Source organism: Haliotis asinina, chromosome 11 (genome assembly GCF_037392515.1).
Source record: "Haliotis asinina isolate JCU_RB_2024 chromosome 11, JCU_Hal_asi_v2, whole genome shotgun sequence".
Classification (NCBI taxonomy): Eukaryota; Metazoa; Mollusca; class Gastropoda; order Lepetellida; family Haliotidae; genus Haliotis; species Haliotis asinina.
Genome location: NC_090290.1, coordinates 22,532,753 through 22,559,092, shown reverse-complemented (window position 1 = coordinate 22,559,092; position 26,340 = coordinate 22,532,753). Strand labels below are relative to the sequence as shown.

General features: G+C 38.6%; 1 protein-coding gene across 12 annotated transcripts in view; it reads right to left on the bottom strand.

Annotated features, from left to right (window-relative positions):
- Positions 1-69: 69 nt before the first annotated feature.
- Positions 70-26,340, bottom strand: part of LOC137256303 (SWI/SNF-related matrix-associated actin-dependent regulator of chromatin subfamily D member 1-like) — a 39,120-nt gene continuing 12,849 nt past the window's right edge. The window contains exons 2-18 of one of the 12 annotated variants that reach the window (XM_067794051.1): positions 22,272-22,368; positions 20,439-20,477; positions 15,939-15,965; positions 10,426-10,540; positions 9,899-9,941; positions 9,094-9,216; positions 8,363-8,425; positions 7,751-7,810; positions 6,676-6,795; positions 5,416-5,517; positions 4,752-4,913; positions 4,420-4,517; positions 3,768-3,840; positions 2,128-2,208; positions 1,461-1,583; positions 1,017-1,118; positions 70-558 (exon numbers count right to left, since the gene is read on the bottom strand). In XM_067794051.1, the coding sequence (XP_067650152.1) occupies positions 505-558; positions 1,017-1,118; positions 1,461-1,583; positions 2,128-2,208; positions 3,768-3,840; positions 4,420-4,517; positions 4,752-4,913; positions 5,416-5,517; positions 6,676-6,795; positions 7,751-7,810; positions 8,363-8,425; positions 9,094-9,216; positions 9,899-9,941; positions 10,426-10,540; positions 15,939-15,965; positions 20,439-20,477; positions 22,272-22,368 (1,482 nt within the window). In that variant the 3' untranslated portion in view covers positions 70-504. Of the gene's footprint in view, positions 559-1,016; positions 1,119-1,460; positions 1,584-2,127; positions 2,209-3,767; positions 3,841-4,419; positions 4,518-4,751; positions 4,914-5,415; positions 5,518-6,675; positions 6,796-7,750; positions 7,811-8,362; positions 8,426-9,093; positions 9,217-9,898; positions 9,942-10,425; positions 10,541-11,120; positions 11,447-15,938; positions 15,966-20,438; positions 20,478-22,271; positions 22,369-26,340 lie in introns of those variants that run through there. The other 11 variants (XM_067794052.1, XM_067794055.1, XM_067794053.1 and 8 more) reach the window with 11 other exon arrangements.

Genomic DNA, 26,340 nt, shown 5'->3' with positions numbered 1-26,340 from the left:
CCAGGTGACATCTGAATACTTGATAGTATACCCATCAATCCATCACTATGACACAAAACAAGGCATGGCTGAGATATGAAGTGGACTTTATTCTGAAGGTACATGATTACTGAAGCACGATGAATGTCAACTGTCAACAGATACAGATGTATGTCGAATGACAATGACTATGATGCTGGCTTTTGATTTAATTGACGTTTGTTCATAAAATAATTGGGTCTGCTATGACAATCTCTATTACCACTTTCAGATACAGACACCCATCTTACATTCTTACATCTCAGAGATAAAAAAAACACATGTGCCTGGTGACAATACATTTCATGTTTATAAAAGAACTACTGTTCTAAAACCCACAGAGGAAACTCATGAGATCCAGTTACCCCATTCCAGTGTTTAACCTAGTTTCCACCAGGATGACACAGATCCTGTCCAGGTGTTGTCAGGTGAGGAGAATGTTGTAGGAGCGATGGAGTCAATGCTGTGTCAGTTGATGCTGCAGATCTAAGTGTTGCGGATACCCAGTGCCTGTTCCAGTTCAGTTCGACGCTGTTGAACCTGAAACCATCACATGTACTACATTTTCCCAAATGAATTTTGTTCAGAAAATATAATTATGAGTCACAAGTGCAGGCAGGAAACCTTCAAAATGGACAGGCAACATTTACTGGTTGAATGTCGGGTTGGTTTGAAAATGATTTTGAGCACTGATGTAATCCCTGATCCTAACAGGTCCAATATTCAAGGAATTATTCCAGCAAACATAACCAGCTTCACTAGAACCGATACCAGGTGTTGTGACACATGATCTGTCAACTGATATGCTGTAACTGCCCCACCTACAGTGTAGTCTAGCATGTGGGTAATAGGATCTATTCTGTTCCAGTATCTCCACATCACTGAAGAGTCAAATGAATATAATTGTTTGAGATTGTGCCCACAACTATGTTACAATTTGTGCCCACCTTTTCACTTGTCATTAGGCTAGCTCATTGTAAGGACAATGTAATGGTTACCTTGCTGTAGAAGTATCTGCACACTGCCTCCTGTGACCAAGGCTGGTAGAAGAAGTCAGATCTCCTCTCCTCCTCTGGGTTACCCACAACGTCTGTCATGCTCTGAAGTAACAGGTATATTAAGTCAGCTACAAACACTCAGTGATTCACAACACAAAAACTTATTAAATGCTCATAAAATACGTTCACAATACCATGTATAAACATGCTTCTCAGCCATCTCCAAAATGTCACATGTTTACTTATCCTAGTATATATTCTAAGTTTTGTAGGTTACAGAATATTCATTTGAGGATTTTGAAATATAGACACAATTGTAAGACTCAAGAATTAAACACACAAATAACAAATATGACCAGCTGATTCATTTGGTTCTTTTGTACGATCAGTATAGATTCCTGGAGACATATTTTAATCTTTTAAAAGGGGAATGGCCTTTCTTACCTTCAGGTCTCTTGTCTGAGAGATGAGCCAGTTGTTGATGAATTCCTGAGGATCCTTGGCAAAGCTGAGGAAGAACTCTCTGTTGGTCTTGAGCTGGTTGATTGTCTCCACTGTCTCATGGATCTAGAACACACTTTTAGTTTAGTTACACAAAACATCCACACTCAAAGGTCATTTTGACACAATATATCTTAAAATATTTGCAACATTATTCAAAATATTTAAACAGTGAGTCAATAAAATTACTTGTTTCATATAGATTTTTAACACTATCTCACAGCCTTTCAGGTGTAAATTTCGAAAGGAACCCAAACATGCTGTTTTGAGATGATCGAGATGTGAAGCACACAAACATGGGTATAGTGATGACAAGGGACATAACTCTGTTGAGCAAACTATAGCCACAAGGCCATCAAGGCACTTATGTCTTGTGCACTTCTGATTGAAAATTTAGCCTGCTATTGAATTTCTGGCACTGTTTTGTTTTTGTTTTTTAATTATATAAATCTTATCTTCTCAAAATAATGAGGTGGTACTAAACGTTCTGATAAAAAAGAAAAAGGGCTGAATGATTCTAAATAAATTACCATGTGAAGTTCTGCAGAGAGGTATGTTTGATATGACAATGAGAAGACCCTGTAAATACCCTCAGCAATGTGAGACTTACCTTGTTGTCAAGTGAGGCAATCTCCTGCTGACTCTGAGTGGACAGGAGGAAAGAGTTCATCTGCTGCTTCAAGGTGTCATCCTAGTGAATACAGTCATACGTTCAGTTAAGTCAGTGAAATGAAGTCCCACACACAGCAGTCATCACAATATTACAGCTATGGCCCTATGCACAGCAGGAGTCAGCCTAATCCAGGCTAGTTAGAGGTCCATCTCCTTACAGAAAGTATTAGACCCCATGGAAGACAGAAGCATTAATTACCAATCTATGGATCATCCATCAAACATTGCACACAGACAGAGGCACTAGTTACAAGTCTGAGGATTGTCTATCACACACTGCACACGGACAGCAGCACTATTGACTGTCTATCACACATTGCATGCAGACAGGGGCACTAGTTACTAGTCTAATGACTGTCTATCACACACTGCATGCAGACAGAGGCACTAGTTACTAGTCTAAGGACTGTCTATCACACACTGCATGCAGACAGAGGCACTAGTTACTAGTCTAACGACTGTCTATCACACACTGCATGCAGACAGAGGCACTAGTTACTAGTCTAAGGACTGTCTATCACACACTGAACGAAAACAGGCACTAATTCCTAGTCCAAAGACTGTCGATCACACACAACACATAAACAAGGAGACAGGCACTAATTACTATTCCAAGGACTGTTGATCACACACTGCATGCAGACAGAGGCACTAGTTACTAGTCTAAGAACTGTGAGTGAGTGAGATGTTGTTTTCAATCTTATTCCAGTCTCATGTTGACTTGTCAATTTGTTGCAAGAGAAAGGCCTAAAGTTGCATGGTCAGTACAACTGATCCATGAGGAAAGGTGTGGTGATGGCAGACACATCAGACCCAAATTAGGCTCATCTTGGCATGGCTAAGGAATGCAATAGCTGGCCGAGGTCAGACAGGAAGCTAAGGTCAGAGATGCCAGCCCCAAAGTGTAGCAAACAGTAGTTTCAAGGATCAAAATTAGTAGCTTGACCAAAACATTAATAGTGAACTAAATACTTATAGTGAGTGAGTTTAGTTTAAATGCCGCACTCAGCAATATTCCAGCTATATGGTGGCGGTCTGTACCAGTCAATCCACTGATCAACAACATGAACATCGTTCTGCACAATTGGGAAACGATGACATGTGTCAACCAAGTCAGCGAGCCTGACCACCCAATCCCATTAGTCGCCTCTTATGACAAGCATAGTCTCCTTTTACGGTAAGCATGGGCTGCTAAAGGCCTATTCTACCCCAGGACCTTCACGGGTCCTAAATACTTATAAGTGTGATGGACTCTGAGAAAGGTAATTTGACACTGATCAAGAGTGAAGCTATAATTTCACACAAAATTATGTTTAGGTCTGTAAATCTGAATGGTAATGAATTTTCTTCAAATTTCATAGAATTACTAGATTCTGTCAATTCCAAAATGTCATTTGGAAAAAAGAAAGACTTATTAATATCTGTTAAGAATACACCATCACAACAATTCACACTGATTCAAGAAAAACGGAAATAAATGTACTAACTGGAAAAGTAAATTCCTCACTAAATAAATAGGAAACATTGCTACCTTGTGAGTTACCTCCCCTGGCTGATATGAACATGTGTTAAACCTACCACTTCCACGTCAATGTCATAGCAGGCTGTTTTCTTGGCATCTGGACCTTCAACTCTGGAAAACGGGTTAAATCTGCTCATTATTTACATATTACAGTCCTAAAATTTACCCTCTGAGCCAAGTGAAGAGACATTCAACATAAAATAGTGACAAGGGTAATATTCTTACCAAACTGGGCACAATTACAATAGAAAATAAGTGTTCATTGGCGCTTTCAGCAATATTCCTGCATTATTATGACAGGGGACACCAGAAATGGGCTTCACACAATGTATCCTTGTGAGGAAACAAACCCTTGGGTTTGACGTGATGATCACTGCTTTAACCCATAGGCTGCCCCATCACCCCAAATCCAGTAAATTAGTACTGTGATGTGATTAACATCACTTAGTCATCACTAGAGTAGGTGGCTAAATACTGATGGGAAACTTGAAGGTGCACAGGTCCAGATGTTTTCAGCTATGAGGTGATGATCATGCAAGGAGCTAACAAACCAAGGGACCATAATTGGGGCAAATCTTGAATGTGCAGGATCCTTACATGACAAAGGGATGAAACTCTGCTGTCAATGACTTTATTTGTTATTCATTTACTATTTTTACTCATCATTTGAAGTTTTAGTTAAGAGACAAAACGTTAGAGCATACTTACGTTATGATGTGATTAATGACGATGGGGTCTGGGGGCATCAGTAGAGGGTGTAGTTTGGCCGGAATCTCTGCAAACTTCATTCGCTTGCACTCAAATATCTGAAAAATGTTGGTAAATCAGGTGGTAAGTCTTGTTTTGTTTTTTTCCAGTAAAAGCTATCTTTCCTTGTCTAAACTAAACTCCTATGCTTTCAACCACACATTAAAAAAAAATCTGATTAATCAGGTAAAAACTACCTGAAGGCCTAGCCATTCTGACTGGGAATTTTATAAAACATAATTTTATGGCCTTACACACATTGACACATCAGAATTCGAAGGTGCATGACATACCTGTTCAAGGTATCTGTCACAGTTGATATACTCCCGTTCATGCTCATCCTGCAGCTTGTGTGTCTTGATGTACTGCCACAGGGCATTGATGATGACAGGCCTGGTCTGAGTGTGGATCCCCAGGAGGCGGGCCAGTCGGGGGTCCAACTTGAACTGCATTGGCTGGAACATGGCGAGACAACCCTCAGTCAAGTGATCCTCTACTCCATAATCTAGTCTAAGACTAGTCAAGAATATTCCAGTATGGACAAGGCTATCAACAATCTGGCCTGACGGACCAGTGGTTGACTGCACCATGTCCATGATGTCAGGGCACTGTGACACACCATCTGCAAGGTCACTTCGCGTAACCATTTGATATCCAAAACAGAACTGGCTCACTACCAAACACCCTTACAGCCATCATTTTTGCCTTGGTTACTTTCTCAATGATCTTATGAACAAATTTTGTTCCATGTCATTCCCAGTAAATACGTAATCACTGTTACCTAACAAACGAACAAATGAACCCAACCCCAACTGAACACATCCACAAACATGCATTTAAAATTCATTTATTGACTGGCATCAACTTGGCTGGTCCACACAGAGCTTCCTATAATGGAGAGTTTGAGTAAGCTGTAGTATGTGACAGTATCCACATGGTAGGAGAACATCTACCTACCTGGTAGTCCAGCATCAACAGCACGGTACACTTGACATTCTGGTCCCCTGGTCTCTTCACTTGGAAGCCATCTGTCTCCTGTGTGTTGGGTGTGCGATGCCACTGGAGAGAAATTATCATCTTAACATTGTATGATGGAAGGAGTGAATGATTTTAGTTTTAAGCCGCATTTATCAACATTCCAGCAATATCACAATGGGGAACACCAGAAATTGGCTTCACACACTGTACTTTTGTGGGGAATGAAACCATTGTCTTTGGCGTGACAGGCAAAAGGTTTAATCAATAGGCTTCACCACCACCTCCAGATTGGTTTGTCAACTCCTGTGTTCAGTCCTAAGACAAATATAGAGGATACTAAATGACCTTCCACGTAATACCATTTTTATTAAACGAGTTAATGATTTGGTATCAGACAAGCGAAAGTGATTTTAATACTAAATCTTTAATAAGTTTAATGAAAATGGTATTTCACGGAAGCGAGTTTAGTATTCTGTTTATTACTCGCTAACATAAATTGACAGAAACTGCGGCGAAATTGCCTACAGTGTGAGGACTCTCAGCTTTCAAGTCAAGCAAGGTCTAGTAAAATCGCGACATCAACATTAGCATTGTGACGTCACAACTTTGAACCATTTTGTCATCATACGTCAAGCGGTATTACACTAGTGTAATATTGAAGTGAAAATATTACACTGCAGTATCTTCAACGGGCGAGTAATAAATCAGGTTATTCTAACCCTTATCATAGGTTCCGAAGTACCATCTAAAGGATGTGACATGTTAACTAGCTCGTAAACTACAGCACTTTAATTACTTGACTTTATTGTGTTTTTGTAATGTATTGATTTGGGGAATATACAATTCAAGATGCCTGCTAGGCACTACAAGCATTGCACATCCTACCAGGTACCCATCAATTGCTTAGTGAACAGAAGTGCAGGTTGAACAAAGTAAATAGCTAAAGGTGATTGGCTGGTTGGTTTGTCATTTAATGCCACACACAGCAATATTCCAGTTTCTTTTTTGTGACGTTTCAATACAGATTCTTGTACTGTTGACAGGAGTATCAGAACTGTGCACTCACAAAAAATAAAAGAAGTTATGTTGAAAGTTTATCAATACAGTGCTTCCTAACTTCTAACATGCAACTGAATGAAGTTATTCCCTTTCTTGGAAATGGTCACACATCAAACATATGAACATATGTAGTCTTCACGTAATCTGTACTTTGATGCACCCAGCCACCAATCTACTGACCTCAACCAGATGGTTGTCTGGGCCATACAGATCCTTGTCCAGCTCTATCACCAGGCTCTTGAAGAAGGAGGAGAACTTCCTCTTGACTTTGTTGGCATCACTCAGCTTGGCTGTTGCTGACTAGAAACCACCAAGAAACAGCATTAGTACATCATCATCATGCTTGACACAGTGGTGCACTCTGTGGGGTAATTTGATGTACTTTCATGTACACGGCTGTGTCTTCTGCTGTTCTCCACAGTACATAGTTTCGGCCGTGGGAGCCGTGCCAATTTACACTTATTAGAGGGTACACAAAGTACGCAATCTAGACTACCAGTTGTCCGACTTTCATGGAAGTCGCGGTGGCTGAGCAGGCTAGGCGGCTGACTTTGTGTGCTGGCGATTAGGTGCCTGACTCTGAGGGTGCGGGTTCGAATCCCGGATGGGACTCAACCGAAAAAGTACTAGAATTTGTACTTTACTAAGAAAGTGAAATCCCAAATATGACATATGTAGCCATGGTGCAATCGTCTTCCTTCATGGATTCAATTCACTATTTGTGATCACTTCAATCACATATTTAAAACTATCTTTTTTATTAAGAGAGTGTATTTACTTTTAAGCTGTTTGTTATTTATCCCTACTCAACAGTGTAATGTACATAGAGGTCTGTGTGTACTCAGTAGTGTATTCAGTACAGCAGTAAGCTCTAGTTGAACAGTTGTGTACTGTAGTGTACTAATTAGTGCACTGTGGTGTACTGAGTAGTAAGCTCTTGTCTCTTAAGAAGTGTTGCATGCTACAGTGTACTGAGCAAGCTCCTGGGATGTACTCTACAGTACACAGATGTGTACTGTGGTGTACTCAGAACTGTGCTGTGGTGTACAATTGTGTGTAGTTGCACATAGTTGCTCTGTAGTCAACATGGTGATATGCAGTGTATTGTGTAATGTACTAAGTGGTGTATTCTGTAGTCCAAATGGTGAGATACAGTGTGTACTGTAATGTACTATGTGGTGTATTCTGTAGTCAACATCGTGCCATGCAGTGTATTCTGTAATGTACTAAGTGGTGTACTCTGTGGTGTACTCACATCCTCCAGCAGTCTCCCCTCCACTCTCAGCTCCCAGCTCGGCACCGACTCCTCTCCATCCTGCAACAACAGGATAACACTCTTATTCCAGACCATCTCAGATTTAATCACCTATTAATAACTTTATTAGCACAGGTTTTTCAAAAGAAACAAAGGTCCTTACCTACAATAATTAGACATTTCTCTACAAACCACATTTTATTCTAAATTGTTCATCTTCAAATTAGTAGCAGCTGGATGAAATATATAAAAAAAACATTGTAAAATGTAAATTGAAAGAACTGTGTCTAGGACTGACAGAACAAGAGGCTGCTCTCTTAGCAGTGTTGGCGGCCTACTTTGAAGTGTTTTTTTCATCACTGAACATGTAACATGTTAAATGTTGGGTTTGTTTGGCAGATCTGCAAAGCAGTTTGTTTAAACAGAACACCCAATATAACCCTGCTGACCGAGTTTCTGGCTTACACAATCATAGCACTTCAGATTTAACTTGCTTGTGCATCACTCAAACACTTCACAGCTCTAAACTGTGCAGGATACATACACTCCAGATTAGTAAAATGAATTCAAAGAAAGGATATGCGGGATACATGCATCATGGTATTCACTCACCTCTCCTTCTGGTTTAGGGGGATAGAATGTGTTTGAGATGAAGATCCTCAACTTTCTCTTTTGCTGAAACAGGAACACAGGTCTGTTAAAACACCATCAGAGCATTCATTGTTGGAGCCTAACCTTAACGAGGGTACAACACCTCATCCCACACTCTTCTCTTTGTATCAGGCACCACATGTACCAACTAAGTCATTTTACAACAACCCCTCACCTACCTCCTGGCCCTGTTCATTTTCGACTTGAGAAATGTGCACCCTCTTTCACGGATCTTTCATTCAAGCTGGGGAATAGGAAGGTCCTTTTTCCCTGGCTAAAATGGGGTTATTTTACAAAGAATCTTTTACAAAAGGTGGATGCCAGTTCTGTTGGTGTAACTACGTAAGTGGCAATCCAGCTATATGGCAGCAGTCTGTAAGTAAGCAAGTCTGGATAGACAATCCAGTAATCAACAGCAGGAGCATCGATCTACACAAATGGGACATAATAACATGCCTCTGTCAACCAAGTCAACAAGTCTGACAATCCTTTCTTGTCAGATACCCCTTACAACAAGCATAGGCAGCTGAAGATCAATTCTAAACCGGATCTTCATGGGTCGAAAAATGCATACGGTCTAGTAAGATGATAACAGTAGACTTGCAGGCCACAGCAGGAAAACTTCCCAGTCTGTTGAAATCATGCCTGCTTGTTTATGAGTGGTGATTCAACAGAAAGATCAAAATGCTTACTTTCATGGGGCGCTTGAGTGCTTCCTGGATGTCCAACCTTTTCCTCATAATGGTGGCATCCAGCTTGCGTTCAAAAGCGAGCAGATCCATGTATGCCTGTGACTCAGGCACTAAGTCTCGCACCTACATGCAACACAGACAGCATATAGTACATGGCAGACATGACAGTAAAGCCCTTCACAGCATAGCTTATTACAATTCCACCATTATATATCATTCTACCACGACAACATTGACATATGGGAATCCTCCAACTGGTCTGCAAATTAGTTTTCATTGATTCTTGAATACAACTTTCAACCTACTGAAACTATTAGGCTTAACTGACTACATATATAAATCAACAAAGGCCATTAATATTGGAGTTAAGTTGGAAGGACAAATATCTGGATTTCTCTATTATTATTTCTCCAAATGTTACACGATCTTAGTGATATCTGTAGATCCTATCAGCAACATTTGTTCTCATATCAATTTTCAACAAGATCACAGGCTACAACTAATTTCAGTGTAAACTTGAGGTAGCATATTGTTGTCTACAGGTTACTGGATTTAATCACTATCATTATAAAGACTTTCTAGCAGAAATACAGGACAATTTTTATGGATAGGAAGTTCTTGAGTTTATTTTCATGACGTTTTGAGGCTTATCCTAGCCCCGTCATCAGGTTGAGCTGAACTGAACAGTAAGGCTAACTGTTAACTCTGCCCATGACATCACTATGCTTTCCTAGCAGAAAGTCTCACAAATATATACATGTCATTCATTGAACTGACAAATATTGGCTGTACCAAGCATACTCACTCGTTGAGGTAAAATCTTATCAGCTATCTTCTTTTTCTTCTTACTGGAATATGAATACAGATGAACAACATTTATTCAGTGTCACAATTATCTTCCAGAATACATTGTTTAATCTGATGTCTTAACGGTTTGACATTTCTACTGACAGCGCCAATGTTTTAAGCAACAACATTCATTTACATTACACTGGCTTGTAATATTCAAGTAAGGACAAACCAGTGATTGGCAGCATGAACAAAGTTACACCATCAGGTCATGATGACATGCTATTTATGTCTCACAGTGAGTGAGTTTAGTTTCATGCTATTTGTCGCAATATACCAGCAATATCACAGCAGGAGACACCAGGGTTTTCACACATTGTAGTATTTTGTACCCTTGTGAGGACTGAACCGGGTCTTGGCATGATGAGAGAACCGCCAATCTACTGACTCTCCTGCTACTGAAGTACCGGAATCATGCTGATAAAATGTTACACAAAACCCCTACTGTTCATTACTTTGACAAATCCCACAATGGAATCTTACGCCTTTAACTGATGCGCTGCCCTCGGGTCGGGCGGGGCTGGCCTCTTCCGATCCATGGTCGACATCCCTGGTGGAGGGCCGTGAGACATGGGTGACATTCCTGGGCGGGGCATACCTACATACATATCTTGATATGTTAGAAGCAGTGAGCCTATCACAGGCATCAACAAATGAAACATACATCTGACACACCACAGTAACTTGTCCCAATCAGTCCCAGTGAGTTTTCTCAAGTACATTTCTAATAGTTTTACTGCTATAATTTGAAACTTTATTACCTAAGCCTAGTCAAAGTAAGAAATGTGACTAGGCCATGGCTGAAGCCAAAGACAGCTTCAGGCATCCTGCAAAGAGAAACACGAGACACACAAACCAATATGTAATTATTTACATCGGTTGAACCATGCAAGGAAAGAATATGTTGATATTAAACAGTATTAATCTATTATACACATACTTTTCAAATTCACCATAAAATTTTGCTCATAAAACATGTTATATTCCAAACATTCTCGACACACAAGTTACCTACAGAAGTATACAAGCAATACAATGAATGGCATTGATTTTTCAAGACAATTCAGAAACCATACTCATCAGCTCCATTACTAAAGTTCAGCTCCCAAAATATCTGATGATCTGGAAATGCTAGGTTTTAAAAGAGACAAGAAACAATTACAATACACTAAACAAACCTAAAGCCAGATGATATAAACACCAACCCTATCTGTGTTCCAGCTTCACAATGCAGTCGAAGGTAGGTCAAAGTGACCTGCTCTAGCCATGTACAATGCCATCAACAACCAACTGTCATTCTGGGAATAATGCAGGTGTTAACTTATGTATATACACCCAGAAAATCAATGAAACAGAGAGCCTTTAAAGGTTACAACAGCAGAGTCCTGCTAGACAAATGCAGGGATGAGCTGATAGCCATGTGACAGAGCTCTCAGCCATCTAAACACACAGGCATTGTGTCGGGTGATCACAATCATCTATATGCAATCTCTGCTAGTCTTGTGTCATGTGATCACAATCATCTATACGCAATCTCTGCTAGTCTTGTGTCGGGTGATCACAATCATCTATACACAATCTCTGCTAGTCTTGTGTCAGGTGATCACATTCATCTATACACAATTTTTGCTAGACTTGTGTAGGGTGATCACACTCAAGTACACACACAGAGGTAACCTTGTGTTGAATATTCACAATCATCTATACACAATTTCTGCTTGCCTTGTGTTGTAGCAGCCTTGTGTTGGACGCTCACAATGATCTATACACAATCTCTGCTAGCCTTGTGCTGGGTGATCACATTCATCTATACACAATATTTGCTAGCCTTGTGTTGGGTGATAACATTCATCTATATACAATATCTGATAGCCTTGTGTTGGGTGATCACAATCATCTATATGCGACATCTGCTAGCCTTGTGTTGAGTGATCACATTCATCTATACACAATATTTGCTAGCCTTGTGTTGGGTGATAACATTCATCTATATACAATATCTGATAGGCTTGTGTTGGGTGATCACAATCATCTATACACAACATCTGCTAGCTTTGTGTTGGGGAAGCCTTGTGTCAGGTGATCACAGTCATCTATAAACAAACTCTGCTAGCCTTGTCTTGGTTGATCACAATCATCTATAAACAATATCTGCTAGCCTTGTCTTGTGTGATCACACTATACACACTATGTGCTAGCCTTGTGTTGGGGAAGCCTTGTGTCAGGTGATCACAATCATCTACCGACACAGAGCTAGCCTTGTGTTGGGTAATCACAGTCATCTATACACAATCTCTGCTACCATTTGTGTCAGAGACATTACAATCATGACAATATTTAAACAAACTATTCCAGCTCAAAATAAAAACCCTAAAATACTACAGTCTGGGTTAGACAAACGAGTGCTTGACAACAAAAGTAAAAATCCACGTCACTGATACCCTATGACACAGTAAGTCACAATAGGGAGCCAAGAAATCCTCAATACCCTGCCTACAAGCATGATATCCTTACATGCTGACATGAAAACATTTTAAGAGACACTGTATGCTTGTCCACAACATTAATTCAACATGATAAACAGAAAGAATCAGTGGAACCCTCTTGAAGACCAGCTTGCATGAATGTACTAAGTTCTAGGGTCACAGACCATTATTACAGACCTCTAAATGTTACCTCAAATAGTGATTCAGTCTAAAGCAGGGGCTCAAAAATCCCATCTGGGACAAGTCAGTTTTCATTTCGGGCAATCAAATAATAGCATCTTCCTTGTCCATGGACTACAGGATAATTTCCACTTGTGGTCTCAAACTACAACAAAATCTTGGATTTCATTTCATATCTGCTCATAATGAAACTATTAAAGTTTGCAATAATAATAAAGTAAGGGTAGTAGAGAAAGAAATTATAACTCTTCGATAAATAATCCGGTAACATTAACATCACCCATTGTGTCATGAGTGGGAAATTAGTCAGGAGAAGTTACTTTCTTGAAGTCACTTTCCCTATGGCAAGTGGCTTTTCAAAATATTTTTGAACCCCTGCTAAAGAAAAATCTTTGAAGGAAAGTATAATAACTTATCTAGATCAAACATAACTACTGAAACCCAGCGGTACTAAATCAGCTAAACATTACATGCTACACTCTCTTCTATCAGCAGCATGATGGATTGAGTTTAGTTTACACTGATTTTAGCAATAATGCAATGAAATCACTGCAGGTGATGCCAGTAATGGGTGTCACATACTGTAGCATTTGTACCCACGTCTTCAGCATGACAAGCAAACGTTTTAACCAACAGGTTACCCACCATCCTATCAGAAGCACCTCTGATTGAATTAAATGTACATAATAACACCATATGTAGCAAACTGACTTAAACAAAAATGTTACAAACTATCACCATGGTGAAGGAAGGGGAAACACATAAGGCACTTACTAGAATGCAGCGTTAAGACATGAGCTATAGTGTTTCTGACCTACAACATGCATCTCCCAGCACAGCCATCGGTGTGTCAGAGTGTGACATTTGGGAGTGGGCTGGCTACATTCATTTGTATAAACATTCAAACACAAGATCTCTGCCATTTGCTAACTGTTTGCTCAGCTTCTGCAAACCTGGGGCCTGACATTAAACAGTAGCTGGTGTGTCATCCTCTGCCCCCTGTCCATCTGCTGGTAGGGACTGACACTGCTGAAGTCGTTCAGTAATGGTTCGTATACATCTGTCTTTGGTTTCTTTACCACAACTCTCAACAGAACCACAATAACAACCATTTTCATTGGTCCTTCACAACAATGGTCTAAAGGTTAGTGATTCTGTCAGCATTATTCCAACTGTGTTACAGTGGTTGTTAATATCCAAGACTGTGCCAACCAGACCTGTGCGTGATAAGGTTGAAAAGGTATGCTCCTATCACAGGACAGTATGTATTGGAGTACAAGGTCCTCAGTTCAGTCTGTTTCAGTTCGGTATATGACATATAACCACAATGCAGAAAATTCACAAGAGCCAAACCTTACATTGTTTAAAGACATGGCAACAAACATAACCACAATCATTGACATACTAAATGGACAAAACCATCATTTTAAGACTAGATAGAGATGACGGCACGAAAACTGAAAATACTGAACTTGGATTGCATTAAGGTATACCAAACCAAAGGCAAAAGACAGTGGTTCTGTTAATACCATGGCACACTGTTTTAACATCACAGTATACAGTTTCATCCCTACCAGTCAGGCCCGTGCTTAATGGTTATTAATCCTAGTTACACATGATCAGTAGGCTTGGCAGTTCACTGACCACACAGCCCTCATCAGTCTTACAACAAATACCAAGAGCTGGGAACACGTCTGCTCCACAGAGTTTCAACAGACAGTGAGCCAGACAAGAAGGTTTCTTCTAATGACATGAAGATAATGTCTTTAAGTGGCATTCTAGAAGATGGGAAGTACAATATTGACAAACTTCATGAGTAACAACTATTATTTTGTGAATGCGACTTTGAGCTATGGAGAGGAATCTATATCAGGATGTCGCACTCACGTAACAGAAGCAGTTGTCATCCATTAAGTTTGTCAATATTAAACACGATGAAAGGAAACAATTTTGGTTTGGTGCTCCTATTCTTGCAAGAGTATCTACTTTAGTCACACTCATCATTATTAAATATTCTATCATGAGTTTTCTTTCACAATTACCCAAATCTATACTCATCCATATTCATGTCCCAGAGGGAATGTTCAAGCCTATAATTATCCATATTCATATGCACAGACTTAGTTTCTTCAAACATTGCATTCCTGAAAAAAACAGTTTCTTTCTCTTCACTTTCGGGTTTTTTTGGGGGGACTGGACAGTACAAAATAGCAGACCCCACATGCAAATTACAGGATCAGGTATTCCTATTACACATCTGTGTAATCTGCTTGCAGTATTTCATAATGCTGCAAATATACATCAGTGCCCATGATTCCAATCTCCGATTACAAGCTGTATACCAGGCTGACATAGCATTACACTGCACAATGTCATACACAGAAGCATACTAAAACACACTACTTGTCAACTTAAGTCATGCTGCTACACCAGTGTAAAGGTACCAGTATGATGGTACTAGCACCCCGGCTACTAATATCCACTGTAACAGTAACAGCTGTATACAAAGAAGCTATCTGGAGGCAAACGGCAACTAATTTACCCCAAAACTAATCTGCTTTAGCGAGGCACCGCTGATTCTGCACTAATTTAGCAAATAAATCACAATTACTCGCTGAGCAAACTAAATCTGACAGCAAATCATATGCTATATGCAGCACAACTAAAATCACTAAATGCAATCTACCCAAATATATTCAGCAGACACAGCACACATAATTATTTGAGTTATATATGGAACTTGGTGATTAAACACGCATACATTTTGCATTAGGCACACATCAATCACACATGCCAAAAACAATTACACAAATGACATATTTTACACTGTGATATAATGAACTGTATGGAGTATTGTTTTCCATTGAACATAATTATTACTTGGACCTCAAGCTCCCAACATATACTTTTAATCTTTTGTTTAGAAGGGCTAGGAGTTGGATTTGTCTCTTTTGTGTCTGTGGAACAACAGTTAATTTATCATGATCTGCTTTTAAGCACTGTTGCCATGGTTACATGAATGTATCTTTCTCATCTCCAAACAAATCCAAGGTGCAGGCAAGTAATAACAAACGTGTTGGCAATATCCTTAACTATCAAACTGAAATGAGCTTTACACCAGTTTTTCTGATTTGTAAAAATATGAAGTGGAAATTTACAAAAGACTGATGAACGATTAGCATTAGTGCCACTCTGGCATGGGAAAGACACACATGAACACACACAGTGAGTGTTTGTAAATGGCATGGCTTGATGTGAGAAGGGCATTCCACAACATCCATGGCACTGCAAACTAAATATGACAGGCATGGTATATTCCACCATACTTACTGGCGTTGTCTTTGGCCTTGCTACTACCTGTAATACACACGTCCAGTCTCTGTTATAATCACATCTCCCTTGATAACAACACAGAGATTTTCTGAACATTGTGCCCATACACAGAGATATGCAACACAGCCTCAATTCATGATTATACAGTATCTCTCAGTTCAACAATGGTGATAACAGATAACCTACATATCCAACATACCTTCGATCCATGAAACATGTTATGAATGTTTATCAAATAGTTGGAAATTGATGTAACACTGATAATAATATGCCTAACCATCTACAATGGTTCTTTACACTAAATCCTAATTTACTGGGCATTATACTAACACAGCTTCTGCATAAACAATTCAATATTTAAATCAGACAAAATTCCCAATGAAATTTCAACTTCATACACTCATCTAATCCAAAAGGTGTACGACAAGACGTAAAATGCTACAAATTACCAGCTAAAAGGGGTATGTAATGTTCTAGCTGGTTAAAACTTGACAGATCAAAACTTCAGACTGACTGGCAAGAAATGGAATATTTTCAACAGGGCATCCATGTTAGCAATCAGAATAAGGTACTAGCATTACATGTCAGACAATTATGATATTCACCAATTTAATATCAAAGGTTGACTTTTGTGTGATAAAAACATATTTATGAGCTTTGCATCTCCGACCTTGATTATCCCTGGTCTCTCAATACTCAGCTAATACTGACATGAACAAACTTTATATTTGTCCACCCCTCTCACCTCCACCTGTATGTCTGCAGTCACCACTACCTACATTACCGACCAACACACTGCAGTAACTAACTTTGATTTAAGAGAGCAATCAGCACGTGAACATTTTTTTAAAAACACTACCTCACTTGATGACTTTAGTAGTACTGAATTCAAAATTTAAAACGAGTAGAAAGTTTGTCATTGGCCTATTTCTAAATACAAAAATACATAAAAGAAACACAGAAAATCAATGAGATAAGCTTTCACACTTTGTTATATTTACATTTCTTAGAACAGTCTCGCCCAAACCAATGCCACAAATAAAAACAAATGGGTTACAATACTACTTTTCTTTCCTGGTCTGACTCCATTTTATGGAAGCAGATTTACTAATGTTCTGTAAAGCAATGATGCTCACAACTCAGTTTCTGCAGAAGAAGATATGGCAGTATATTCTGTTTCTTTGTATAACTGTATCCTGTATAACTGACAGGAAGCTAGCTACAATACATTACCTTGTCATTAAGATTACTCCACTTCCTTCCCTAACCTAATCTACTTGAAAGCAGCCAAGCAACAAAATGGTCAGTAGTTGGGTTCAGGATGGACCCAGTTACAGAGAGGTCAACTTTCTAAGGCAGCATAGGCAAACTTGGTCTTAAATGAAGTTATTTACTCCAAATGCTATGTCAACATGGTGTCAAGGTAGGTCTAACACATCCTGTATTTGTTCCTGTCAAACCCAACTTAATGGGGGAGCTGGTCGTGGGTCAGGTGGTGTGTCTAACATGGGTACCACTGCAACAACACAAACACAGCAACACACTCTGCATCCTAGGTAGACATTACTTACCACTCAGGGACAGCTAGGAAGTGTTACTAACTGGAGAATATGAAAAATAATGGACCACACCAGCTGCCACTTAGGGACAGCTAGGAAGTGTTACTAACTGGAGAATATGAAAAATAATGGACCACACCAGCTGCCACTTAGGGACAGCTAGGAAGTATTACTAACTGGAGAATATGAAAGATAATGGACCACACCAACTGTTCTCATTTGATATGTCCTTTTTGATAATCTGACTACAACAATATAAGGTCATCACCTTTACTCATGATATATTACAATTATCTGCTGTCATGTAGGTCCATTCATAAAAAAACGTCACATAATGTTGCAATGATATCAAGTGAGTGAGTGAACTTAGTTTTTACACCACATTCAGCAATATTGCAGCTATATGACATTGGTCTGTAAACAGTCGACACACAATCCAGTGATCAACAGCATGATCATCTATCTACAGAAATGGGAACCAATGATGAGTGTCAAACAAGTCAGCGAGCCTGAACACCCAGTCCCGGTTTTCGCTTTTTACAAGAAGCATGGGTTATTGAAGATCATTTCTCACCCAGATCTTCATGGGTCTATCATCAAGAGAAGGTGTGATAAAGACCAACAGCTGATGGTGCAAACATCACATAAATTATCTGATTATAACTCATGTTCACAAAGCATGGGCTGCAAATATCTTGATAGTAATAACGATGGGCATATGACTAGAGGTGCAAGCTGCTCAAGTAATTCTATTTGAATCTAAAGCTTTTATATACCACATGTACAAGATACAGACATGCAAAAAATGTCTTGTTTCTGGAACTGGAAGCCAACAAAAACACAGCACTTGTTTAATAGGTTACGTCCATCATATATGATCATAAAATATAACTGAAATATAAACCACAACATCCTGCATGAGAAAATGTGACACGTCTACCTTGAAGCTGACTGTGGAGTGGAGGGTAGGTGCAAGAGGGAGAGTCAAAAAGCAGTAATGTGGGAGTAGTACACGTAGTATCAGGGTTTCACACTAGAAGCATGATAGGGTAGATACTTCATAAGTTTTCAATCACTAAGATCTGTAGAGGCACGTGCATATTGTATGTAGGCCATGGTCAACAATATTACTGCCATAACATGCAGCCATTAACTTGTTCCTGGGATCTTTGTCCTAAGTATCATCCTTGGGCATGCGATAAGGTCTAAAGTATGAAAATATTATGAATTTATATCCAAGAGATGAATAATATATATTGAAAGGGAGAAAGTTTGTTCAAATTTCTTTGAGAAGCATTTAGAAGTTGTTTGTTCATTTGACATTTAATGTCTTTCAGCATTATGTCAGGTATCTAACTTTGTGACAAATAATCAACTCTGAACCTAACAGTCCAAGGACTGATCACATGGACATCATGAGTGAGCATGTATGGCTTTACCCCATGTTGGGGGACACTAGAAATGGGCTTCCAACCTTATACACATGTGGGGAACTGGACCCTGGTCTTCAACATGACAAGCAGACATTTTAACCACTAGGCTACCCAACTGTCCTGACATCATAGGCATCAATCTACTCGAGTGAAATATAATAATACTAACTAAATAAGTCATAATGACTATCTCGCCTCTAATGACAAGCACTGGTTGCTGGTCGCCAGTTCTTACCCAAAATCCAAAATCAGAAATATCCACACAATGTAGCATTAACCTAAGTTTTTTGGAGTTGCTCTCTCTCTTTTGAAGCATGAGTGATTGATTAAGTGAGTTTAGTTTAACGCCGCTTTCAGCAATTATTCACGCAATATCACAGCAGGGAATACCAGAAATGGGTGGGGAATCGAACCCGTGTCTTTGGCATGATGAGTGAACGGTTTAACCACTAGGCTACCCCACCACCCGTGTAAAGCACGAACTTATAAAGTCATGTTAAACTGTGATAAAGAAACAAAGTGTTTCATAGCAACCAATCACTCCCTTCTGCAACCTACCTGATTATCATCTTGCTAGATACATCTCTTTCAGAGCTTTGAACATGAGGAACATATTGCAACATGAGGTCCGTTTGAAAGTATGTGCCAAGCTTAACGCTGATTTGAACAGTATTCCAGTTACATTGCAATGTGCCAGCTTAATTTGTGTTAATGAAAGAAGAAAGTCCTCTTTGAACTTAATGTCAGTTTCTCACATCTACCACTTTGGCGGTAAGTACAGAGACATGGTGCTATCCTAATCAGGGCACAACAACATTCAAGAGAATAATTATAGGTTTCTGGTGTGTCCAAAGCACATCTGACTAGCGCAAATTGTGGTACCTTAGACACCTGGGTAATCCCACCCCTACAAAAACAGTGAGTGTCTGACAACCCTTTTCTCAATGTTATCATACCTTTACACAGTAACAACCCATGGTGACACATGTTTTATGGGAAATGCTTTTTATTTCCCATGATCAATTTGAACTCAAAAGAAAATAGTTCTTCTCAAGCTTTACTCATTGATAAAAAGTCAAATTCATTAAATGCTGTTATTATTCACCTGTGTTTGATCAAGCTGATCAAATACAGTCACGAATACGACTGCAAATCAACCAAAAACAAAATAAATGTGGAGTAACTTGTCAAAGTATCAGGAGCTGAAAGTCTTCAAATATTCTTCAACAGTGTGTACATATCTCCTGAAGGAACTGTTTTACCTCTGGTTGAATTATCTACACAAACGAGGAGATATGATACCAAATACAGATTGTTTTTCTAATCACTGGTAACCAAACAAGTGTATGTATGTGTCTTCCAGCAATGATGCTTACAAGGCAACTGCAGATACAAAAAACACTCCACGAAGGACCTCACAGCAGTGCAGCACGCTTACACACGGCGTTGCAGACTAGAACTAAGGGAGGTAACTACTGAGCAGGCAGGCACGAGCAATAACTTACTGGCGCCTTTGGTGGTTGTAGTAGAGGAAGATGTGGAGGCTGACAGAGAAGAGACAGGGAGAGTAAGATCAGGTCCATCAGAGAAAGTGGAAATCACAGGAGAAAGGATTTAAAACATATATATATTTATACATATAAATGCAAATGTTCATCTGGCTTTGCGATGCTGTCTATCACTGAGCATTAAAATTAACCAACAAAATTTACACAACATTCATAAATGACTTATGATTTTGATTATAATAAATTATTACATCACATAGAAGTACTACAGCAACTAATTGTTCATAGATTCTCAAATTCAAGTGACTCAAAATGAAATGACATGACATTTGTTCACATTAATTTGATCAAATATGAATGGTTCACATCAGCTTCCTGACAAAACATACTTCCCATCAAAAGTTTAGATCCATTAGTGTAAATATAGCTACTTACTTCAGGCAGCTGTTCTTAACTAAATTTTGCAAAATATTACACACTGTTTACACACTGTTTGTAATGTTGAAATGATTATTGTCATGAGTTCAATAAATGAATAAATTTTGCTAATTCTTAACCTTAGAGAACACCAAAACGCAGCAGTTCATATGCATATTTGCACATTCCTTTCAGCAAATTTGATGCATAACCCTCATGTAATACATCTGCATAAGATCTGCACTTGGTCCCTTAACTTAGAGGAGAAATCAATCTTCAGTGTAATCATATATATATGTACAACATATCGGGAATGTTTTAAGTGAGTCAAAACTTTAAATGATTGATTATCACCAGTGATCCATTTCCTTTTCCATATTTTTAAAACAAATTTCAGATATTTATTGTCGCATGATGAATGAGTGAATGAAAAAGATATTAAACACAATAACTGCTGAAAAAACACAGCTTATAACTGTATTGAGCCAGTATGTTTTTATGTGATTTTAGCATTATGCCAGCAATATCATGGTGGGGCACGCCAGAAATAGTCTTCACACATTGTAACCATCTGGGGAATCAAACCTGGGTCTTTGATGTGACTGGATAATGCTTTAACCACTATGCTATGGATCTACCCCAACACCCCACTTACAGCTGTAGATAGGTGTATCATGACAACACTTTCTGGAAGTCAGTCTTCAAAAATACTGAATTCTGAATAACTGCTGGATCAATGAAAGGAAAGCACAACAAAAACTGCTTCAACATTTGAATTCAAACAACTGAGATTCCAGATTTGAAACATGACTTTCAATGTGTAGAATCAGATAACTAGATATGCACAATCATGAAAGCAAATTAGAATGTTAATATTGATGCTCACATCATATGTCACCCTCAGGTGTCTAGTGGATTATATTTCTACTCAATTAGATGTACCATACACACTGGACCTATTTGCAGTGAAATTTATTTGAGAAGTAATATCACTATTTCAATCTCTCTTATGATCAGATCAACACACAATTTCTATACCTCATGGTCACAACATCAACATCCAATGTACAAATTCTTCTAAATGAGTGTTCAGCACAAAACTATTTGAGAAAATCCAAATTATGTTAAGAAAGTGGTCTTCAAGACAAAAGAAAAATATACATTTAATCAAATCAGAGGATATTCATTAACATTGTTTCCACTGCAAAGATATTATGGTGAAAGTTTTTCTCGACTTAAGGAAAGTTAAATACCTGTGACACCACTGTGTGTTTCAACTGTAACGAACAGTGTAATTTTACAATAAAGCTCATTTTAGACCTATGTCAATCTAACTGACTCATCTCCTACTGATCACACTAGAAAGGCAAAATTGTGACATGTTTAAGGGTCATCATGAACTGTGTTAGTTACCTGGGAAGACAGGGTGAGGGGGCATGCCTGGACCAGCCATCATGCGAGGACCGCCGCCCATCTGGGGTCCTGGTGGGTAGCCCGGTCTAGGTGGACCCTGTCAACACAAACATGCATCTGGTCAATATCGCAAATATGTCTATGTATCTGAAGAGATTCATCTGGACCTGCTCAGAGACTGATATTAATAATAATGCTAATTAATAATGCTAATATTTTCATCCAATCCAAAGCGATGCTTCTCTCTGGCATTACATATTAGTACCCTGACTGAATTGTACTTTCAAAGCTGCGAAGTAGCACTAAGCACAACCATAAAGATCCATAGATCCACTTCTGAGGTACCCATTTTAAACAGCTAGACGGACTGTGTGCGGTGTGGATGAAGTGCCCTGCCCAGGTACACAACACAGAGGGAGACCCAGGTCACAAATGTTTGGTATCTCCACCAGGATTCAAATCCAGGTGTATGACATGAGAGGCACGCATGCTAACCACTACATCACATATTTAAAAAAAAAACAAATCTGCAAGGAATGTCAGAAAAAAGCAAGAGTCATCAGATGATGACATACCCTTCTGGCATGTCTGGCATCTTCTAATGATTCTTGTTTTTTTCTGATAAAAAATGAGATTGAAAAGCTTTCAAATCATGTTAACAGCATTCTACCTTGATTCCTCAAACACATAGTGAAGTCAAAGTGTTGTGGGTACAATAAATAATATTGTGTATCGGTCTTGACACAAAGAATTGTCCATTCCCTACATTTGTGTGTATGCACATTTAGGTATTGTGCAACACTCTGTTTTAACATTGTCACCAGTAATATTATAGGTTGACGTTTATATGCTAAGAAAGTATTGATGTTAATGTTTACTAGACTATTTATCGAGAAGTGATTAACAACAAAGAAGGATAATTCCATTCTATTAGAGCATCATCATTGCAAAATTTAATAGCAACATTTTGAGCAGATATGAAAAGAAAGTTATTTGCAGTTTGAAACCATAAACAGTGATTACTAGTATCTAAGTAGCCAATGGACAAGTAAGGTCACATTATTAGACTGCCTTGGGTGCCGGTCAATGGGACTTTTTAACCCCTGGGTGGAAGGAACTTGTATCTCATGACAATACAGTAGTAGTATTAAACGTATTGTTAAAATACATGTGAGATTAGGAAAACAACAACTTAATATTAAATAATAACAATAAATCATTTTCAAAAAGGGTAAGCACAAAAAACTGGAAGTTCAATTCATGTTCCTTAACACCTAAAGCAGAAAGGTTTGTTCCTATCAAGAATATTCAACATTTATTTCATAAATTCACAATCAGACCAAACGCACATCTGGAAACATGAGAGTTCTTCCATCACATCAAGTGATTGCTCGTGGTGCTTAATCAGAATCAGGCCCTGATTTCTCGAAACAAACTGAGTCTGAGTTTTGACTTAAGTCTGAGTTTTTACTCCAATTTGAGAAAATGCATTTCACAGAATGAACTAAAATCGACATAAAGCTCAAACTATAGGCGTTGATTTGAGTGTGGTGGATAGATTACCTAAGTTGTTTGGGAGTTTATATTTAAAAAAAGCAGTTGAGTTAAAAATTTAGCTGTTTCAAATTGTGAAACTCAGTTTGAAATTTGAGTAAAAGCTTAAGCTTGTTTCGAGAAAATGGGGCCTGATTCTCAAGATACTTCATCACTTCACTTTTCCTCATTCTCCTACAGATTGTTCAGGTTGATCTCATCAAGTGAACACTGATGCATTATGTGACCAAAACGTCACAACTGGTTGGGTCTATTATTGTGAAAGGGTGCACCTTTGTCAGTTGGTTGTCTACATATGCAAACAGCCAAGACAAAGTTGCTGTTTGACACTTCAGTGTTGAGAAATCTTGATTTTTAAAAAAAAGCTACAAGTGTTTTCATGTTTCCAATGTATGCATGGAGAATGATGACAGTTTTTACTGATATACAACTTCTTGTATTCTGTGAAGGCGACGTTTTGACATGGATTTTAATTCTAAATTCAAGCAATTGATTCACTTGCATAATAACAACATCAGAATCTATGTTGAAACATTGCCTTCATAGATCAAAAGAAGTTGCATATCCATTAAAATTGCCCTCATTCTTCATCCGCTCAACTTCTAAATGCCCATCAAAGATGTATGCAAGCTCTGCATGAACGCAACAATAATAACATTCTCTGCTTTATTTCGTGAAAAGGGGGAATTTAAGGGAGAAGTTAACTCAACCTGCTGTTTATTTCCATTTGACCTCAGGTCAAGCTGAATAAGCTGCAAGTGTCTGTTGCAAACAGAAGACAAATTCATCTATACGACTGAGGTCACCACTGAGTTCAATGTCAGCTGAGTACAGAGACCTTGTCTGAAATTCAGCATACAGCCATAAGAAGACTACAATCCTGAACACTACTACATTCATGACATGTAAACAAGATAACTTTTTGTATCCTATCTCCAGGACAAGTTCATCTGTGCCACCTTCTCCACAAATGGAGTCAATGAAATGTATCACCTGGTTACAGAGATCTAACCTGTCCGGTTTTCAGTTCACAATCCCACACAGAGAAAGGTCTATTATGTGACTTCAAGAAAATGTCCCTTACTTAATAAAATCATCAAAATACTGGAAAGAATGCATAGTAATCACTGAATCACTGAATTATCCTATCAAGTTCGAGATCTCTTCTCCATGTTTAAGTTCAAACATTACAAAAATGTCAAGCTAAAATTTCCATTCATGTAATCAGCGCTATATGAAATATCAACTACATGCTGCCCTGCTTAATGGGAGTCAAGTAACTATCACAAGCAGTGACTGCACATATCCATCTTCATCTCATGTTATTGCCAAAAGTATCATTATATAACCTTTTTGTATTGTGTCACATCTATCTGTAACTCTTATTTCGTTTTTGTAACTTTAATTCCCAATTTTTTTCCTTTCATCATCACAATTTGTATTTTTTTCTTCACAAAGTTTCTGTCAAAGAGAGATAAATGCTGTATTGGTATTTAAAGACAGTACATGAATAAGTCAAGCTCAGCAGCCATGATATCTTGAGGTCTGAAAAAAAGTGAAATAATGTCAATGCTACTCAATGCTACAGCTGTACCTACTGCTTCAATCAAGTGAGTTAGTGAGTTTGGATTTATGCCACTCTTAGCAATATTAAAGCAATATAATGGTTGGGGGACAACAGAAATGGGCTTCAGACATTGTGTCAACATGTGGAATCAAACACAGGTCTTCGTCATGATAAGTGGATGCCTGAACCACATGGGTACCCCTTCATCTCTCCTTCAATCAAGATATACAATGCAATAAAAAGAACAAGTTCAATTCCCTGGTTTCATCCACACATTCAGTGCTGATCTCCTAACCATTGTGTGAAATGGCCACTGGCCTGCTAGCCCATGGCCTGTTAAAACCCAGTCGGGCCAGCAAATATCTAGTCACTGGCCCAAATGGCTAGTTAATTTTCACGGCCATTTCATAAGTATGTCACTCTCTCTGACTTGTTAAGTTATAACACACTTTTTAATCATGCAACGATATGGACTGATAAAAAATTACAATGATATTAAAAGCTTACTGATGAAACCTGTGTCATGCTGACAATATCTTATTCTCATCTTTTGGTTAGTTTCTACACTCAAATTTCGGGACTAGTAACTTTCAGACATAGCAAGTCCAAGTGTCTTTATCAATCAAAATTTGGAAACTATTTCACACACTGGTCCTAACTGACCTATATTGACCCATGCACTTGTTCTATTTCCAGGACAAGTTCATCTATGCTACCTTCTCCACAAATGGAGTCAATGAAATGGGATTTCTGTTTACAGAGATTCACCATGTCCAGTTTTCAGTCCACTATTCCCCACTGAGACAGTTGGATTAATGTGACTCCAAGAAAACGTCCCTTACTTTATAAATCATCAAAATACAGGAGAGAATGTATAATAATCACAAACTGAAGTACAGTACACAATGTTGACACTGGATAGTACATATTCAACCTTCCCCTTGATAA